General features: G+C 53.0%; 1 protein-coding gene across 1 annotated transcript; it reads right to left on the bottom strand.

Annotated features, from left to right (window-relative positions):
* Positions 1 to 400: 400 nt before the first annotated feature.
* LOC119107914 (uncharacterized) lies at positions 401 to 4,880 on the bottom strand. The gene is made up of 3 exons (XM_037231505.1): positions 4,600 to 4,880; positions 3,605 to 3,956; positions 401 to 1,854 (listed from the first exon to the last, which is right to left on the bottom strand). The coding sequence occupies exons 2-3, from the start codon at positions 3,954 to 3,956 to the stop codon at positions 908 to 910; spliced, it is 1,299 nt and encodes a 432-aa protein (XP_037087400.1). The 5' UTR covers positions 4,600 to 4,880; the 3' UTR covers positions 401 to 907.
* Positions 4,881 to 5,277: the final 397 nt, after the last annotated feature.

The raw sequence follows: 5,277 nt of genomic DNA, 5'->3' as shown, positions 1-5,277 counted from the left end.
TACGAGGGACTCGGTGGGAAGTTGTGACGTAGCCAAAGCATGTCGTTGGTCAAAAAATGATAACTGCCCACGCAGCGCCAGAAGGCCGACGCTGACTGGGAGGTGATATTGCCGTATACGCTGTCATGCATTCTAGAAGGTAAATATCTGCTGTAACAGCCAAACACAAGATTAGTGTTTCCAAAGACGTGTGGTATTCCGGCACGAGAAAGAATTTGAGAGCTTCATTTCGTATTTTGATTTGCGTTGCCCGAATCTAATTGCTGCGCAAACCACTTCAGATATGAACAGATGTGAGCCTTCGGACGTTTATGTGATACTAAGATATACATAACAGGTGTAAGAATACGAGGTTCTGTCTTCCAAGAGAAGTAAGAATGTACAGGACTTAATTCAACCGAGTTGTGTTATTGAGCTCGAGAAATCATAACCGATCCATCCTTTGGGGTAGATTGACCTGAAAGGGCTAGGCAGCAGGGGGGTTGAGCATGCTTCAGGTTTTCGGGCAGTGCTGCGATACGTGCAACGAATTTAGGTTCGTTCCAGCTCAGGAAACTAGCTCATCATTCACGCCGGGGGCCATTTTCAGGGCCGGGCCAGGCCGTTATTCCAACAGCTGCATGAGCGCTTTAACATGGGTGATGTGATGCACGGGCGTAAGAATCTAAATATAACGTCAGCGAGCCAGTCTGCCATCAAGCTCGAGGCACGTCATCTGTCAGCTTTATCCCATTTACCAGAACCGGGGGCCGTTTTGCTGGAGCATATGAATACCACGTTTATTTTTGGCAGGTTTAAGCTGGGTGCCATAAAACATGCCCCGATTAAGCCCCGTGTATTTATCGCCAGCGTGAGCCGAGGGCCTCGTTCCCTCCAGACACTACCCACTGCCGTGTGTGGGCGGCGCTCAGTTGACATCGGGCACGACCTTCTGGGGCGGGTGCGGCGTCAGGCCGAAGTGGTTGTCGCCGATGGTCTCGTGCAGCGAGATGGGCGCAGCGCGCAGCTCGGCGTCGTCCACCGGGCCGCGGGTGGCGAGCGGGCCGGTGCGGCAGCACGGCGGGCGGCTCGGCTGCGGCTCCTCGTACTGGAGGTTGCACAGCTCGCGCCGGTGTCGCTGCTGCGTCACCAGCCCCCGGCAGCTGAGCGCCACCGGGTTGTGGCGGCCCGTGCCGTAGTTGATCGACTCCTGGTCGAAGAGCGCCTCGCCGAACAGCTGGCGCGTCGTGGGCGGGATGACGAGCGGCGCCTCGACCGGCAGCGTCCAGTTGTGGCGGCTGTTGTCGTCGAGCCGCGGCCGGCAGAAGCGCGCCTGCGCCTCGCTCTGGAGGCCCGTGTGCGGCACCACCGGCGTGAAGCCGTGCCAGCGCGGCTGTAGCTGCGCCTCGGCCGGCAAGATCAGGTCGCCCGTGAAGGTGTCCGTGGACGGCGGGTCGCGGTACTTGGCCGCCGCCGCGCTCACGGGCTTGAAGTCCTTGCGCGTGGTGGAGAGGTAGGGGTTCACCTCACCGGCAACGCCGTCCTCGGCCGTGTAGAAGTGCTTCGGCAGCACGTCCGTCGACGGCATGTAGCGGATGGGCTTCTTGAGCTTCACCTGGCCGACCATGTCGGCGCAGGAGAGCCGCCGCGGGTGGTAGGCCTCGCCGTACTCGGAGAAGCGAGGCCGGGAGGCGGGCAGCGTGGACTGGCGCACCCGCTCCTCCGTCTCCTTCAGGTAAGTGACGTCACCGCTGGGCGGGGCCAGGCTGAAGATCGGCTCCGGGTTCAGGCAGCGGTCACGTGACTTGCTCGTGTAGGAGACGGTTGCGGTCGACTTGAAGCGGTCGCTCTGTAAGATCTCGGAGAAGGCCAGGTCTGGAAGGGCAGTGTGATCGTGCATTACTGACAGGCTGCTACGAGGATGACGACGCTTTGCTGGTGCGATGCTGCATGGAAGGGGGTTGTGATCCTGGCTTAAGTTATGCAAAGGCTCGCATGTCTAAATGCAGGTGAACTGTCTCAATTTTGTGTGTGATAAGTCTGATATTCCATCATTTGTACCAAAATAATTATGCTTTCTTTCTGAACTTACAGTCATTGAGTTTCGCAGCACTTCACAGACACGCAACATTGAGGCGTTGCTAGAACAGTTTAGATCGCAGACCAATGCAGTCACTTAAGGAAAAACTCAGCACATTTTGCCACTTCAAGCACATAACTCTACGTGAACCGCGGCAACGCAACTTGTGCAAAGCCAAACCCTCATATGTGCCAGCAGGTAAGTGCTGTTTTGACAGTGCGCAGGGCTTATAGCACACGTAAGTGCCAAGTCATGTTGCTCGGAATGGACGTGGCTTCTTGGGATGCCATCAGCTCAGTGCGATCCAGGCTTCACAGCACCCGACGTCGAAGTCTGCAGCAGCTGACTGCTCGCGTGCCGTGGCCGTCGGAAGCTAAATGTGATCCCGCTTGAGACTGGAGAATTACTTTCGAACCGCGCAAGATGGATGCAGTAAGTTGTCAGTATCTAAGAAGCGATAGGTTGCACATTAAAGATGGAAAACGTTCCATTCTTTCAGTTGCATTTCTTGATTTTGGTTGCTTTAATTTAATCCATCGAGTAGTGCATCTAAATACCAGTCGGTGCCTGTAACACTACACCATGTGACACCAGTTACCATGAGGGTACAAGTGCGGCTTGCTTCTGAGAGTTAAAGCAAAACAATTTACTATGCAATTTACTTTACAATAAACCGATGTAATTGATGTATAATAAAATGATTGGCATACCTGTGTCCCGTCAATGCGAAGAGAAGAAAAAATTGTCGGAAAACTGACATGAACTTGACCTAACCTGAGCTGATGTTGACCTGAACTGATTTGAGCTTGACCTTCGACATTTGTAACAGCATGTATGCTTCTAAAGCTCAATCACACACTCTTCGGTTGGTGTCAGTTTCAAGACTAGCACGGTTGCTAAATGAGCTTGAGGTCTGCTAGAGGTCTCTGATGAGTTTCCAAGGTTTGGGGGATATTGAAGGCCCTTCCGCCTTCCAACTCCGAAACTGTAGAAGATCAAAATATTAAACTCTTAGGGTGGGTAAGCCCTGCAAAAAGCTATGCGATTTTGATGGTCTAACGCCTATGTTGTCTTGGTTAAGGAAGGCCAAGTGTGCTTAAATAAGCTAACATGTGTCTTCTCCATCATTGTCTTAAGTATGTCCTCGCTTTCGAGAGTATAGCACAGCTACACATTCATAAAATTGCTGATAAAATTTACCTGCAAAGAAATATGAGGACTTGCGCGTCTTGACACAGATTGCGTTGCATATTGATTTCGTCTGCTCTGACGAAGACTTGCACGCGACGTATCCACCCGCATTTATTACAACGTAGCTCGATGACTTTCACATTTAAACTGATACTACAAACCTCTGAAAAATGTACTCAAGGGTGCACAACAATCAGCCTTGTCATTTTATCGAGGGTATATTTTCAGAAAGGGAGAGGACCGATTTCGCAACCCGCTTAAAGTGCATTATAAGCTGGTTGCCTGCCCGCCAGGCCGCCGCGGGGGATGAAGCGGGACGACAGGCGGTCGTCGGTCATGAGTGACGCTGCTTACCCTCCAGGTGATCAGGTAGCGTTTCGTACTTGAGCCGGGCGCGGACGGCGTCGGTGGCCATGTCCCGCGCGCCCCTCCGCTGGTGTCCGATCTGCTGAGCTGTGAGCAGGCCCGGGCGGGCCGGACACGGCGGCAGGTCGACACCCGGGCCCGGGCCCGTGTCCGGCACATGCGGACACGGCACGCCCGGCGGCCCCGGACACAGTGCCGCAGGGTGGGTGGCGTCGAAGGGCGGCCCCTCGGTGCCGACGGGGTCACACGGGTCAGCCCCGGGACACGGCGGGGGAGGAGCAGAGGAGCAGCCGGCAGGCCGTTCCCAGCCGACGCCGTCGGCTGGGTTGCAGCAGGTCATCTGGCACGGATGGAGCATGAAGTTAGCCTTCGTTGCTTGTGAGTGATAGTCTAAGGCCAAGTGTAAAGCAGAAATCATGAATAGTTAAAAGTACCCGGATCTTTGCAGAGTGACTGTTTGGCGTGCCGCAATGCTCCGCACGGTTCGTCATGCCCTCTGACGTCACCTGACTTTTAGCACAGCCGCTGCCACCGGCCTCAGACCACATTTGCCAGGACCAAACAGCAAGTGCTTAAGGCGCCTCGAGCCCACCCCGCCACGAGTGGCTGGATCAGAACGCAGGCGCTTTAACCAACTGAGCTATCAGGACGGGCGCTTTGTATAAATATGAACTGCCAACAGCTAGTTGCTGAACCTTGCCCTCACTCCACCTGAGGACAACTGCAGTTCAATGGGAATTTTGCCAAAAAAAATAAGCACAACGGATCATTGTCGCCACGTAGGGCACAATGGGAGAAAAGGTAAGGGAAATCGATAAGCGCGCGCAATGGCTAAAACAAAGAATGAAATAAAACTGTCCCAATAACAAATCCCGATGGGTAATCCAATTCAAAACACTTCATGGCTGACGCATTGGACGAATGCTAAAGACGGGCTCTCGAGATGTCTGCACAGAGCCTGCATATTAGCTGGTCTCGCTTACCGTCAGGAGCGTTCAGCGCGGACTAACAGGTGCTGCCCATGGCTGCTGCCACAGGACGAGGGCACGAGGAGCGATTGTGTGGTCGATCGCTGAGCGATTCGTCACAGCGATGGTCACGCAGTCTTGTCACGTGTCGCTGGAATTTCACTCAGAGCTGTCGCGATAGAAAATGAAGGTCTTGGGGGAAAAGTTGAAAGCTTTTAAGGTCCAGTGGTCTAACGTTTATTAAGCGCCCCCAAGTTAACAATCTGTGAGCTAACTGTATTTGGCTTAAGCGCAATTTCGATATGTCACGGATCATAGACCAAGAGCTCTTGTGCCCTTTTTGGAAAGGGAAACGACTTGATCTCGTGACTTAAATGTCTATATGTACTCCAAAATGCACATCCCCACTTCCCCGTCTCTCGTGTGTCTTTTCCAAACGGTTTGAAGAGCTGAGCGCTGAGATGATTAGCTGATAAAACGTCTCCCTGGTTGACGCAGTTTTCGTTTCTGATATTGCACACATCGTGTGGTTGGTTAGCTTTAGATTTATTTTGTGGCATCAGCTGCATGCAACACCAGTTTTTTATGAGATTCGGGCCAAGATTGGCTTTGCAGGCGGTTGTTCCGGAGATATTTGATGCATCAATAATTTAATGACACAATATATTTGACTATCCAAGCATTATGCTTCGC

Source organism: Pollicipes pollicipes, unplaced genomic scaffold, assembly GCF_011947565.3.
Source record: "Pollicipes pollicipes isolate AB1234 unplaced genomic scaffold, Ppol_2.1 Scaffold_6686;HRSCAF=7923_pilon_pilon_pilon, whole genome shotgun sequence".
In the NCBI taxonomy this organism is placed as follows: Eukaryota; Metazoa; Arthropoda; class Thecostraca; order Pollicipedomorpha; family Pollicipedidae; genus Pollicipes; species Pollicipes pollicipes.
The sequence above is the reverse complement of the archived record's forward strand: the minus strand, read 5'-3'. Positions and strand labels throughout refer to the sequence as shown.

What these genes read in the sequence shown, in the direction of transcription:
- LOC119107914 (XM_037231505.1), bottom strand. Translation starts at nt 3,956, where the DNA reads ATGACCTGCTGCAACCCAGCCGACGGCGTCGGCTGGGAACGGCCTGCC. An exon ending in GCTACCTGATCACCTGGAGG is followed by an intron (nt 1,855 to 3,604) that starts GTAAGCAGCGTC and finishes CTGCCCTTCCAG; the next exon opens with ACCTGGCCTTCTCCGAGATC.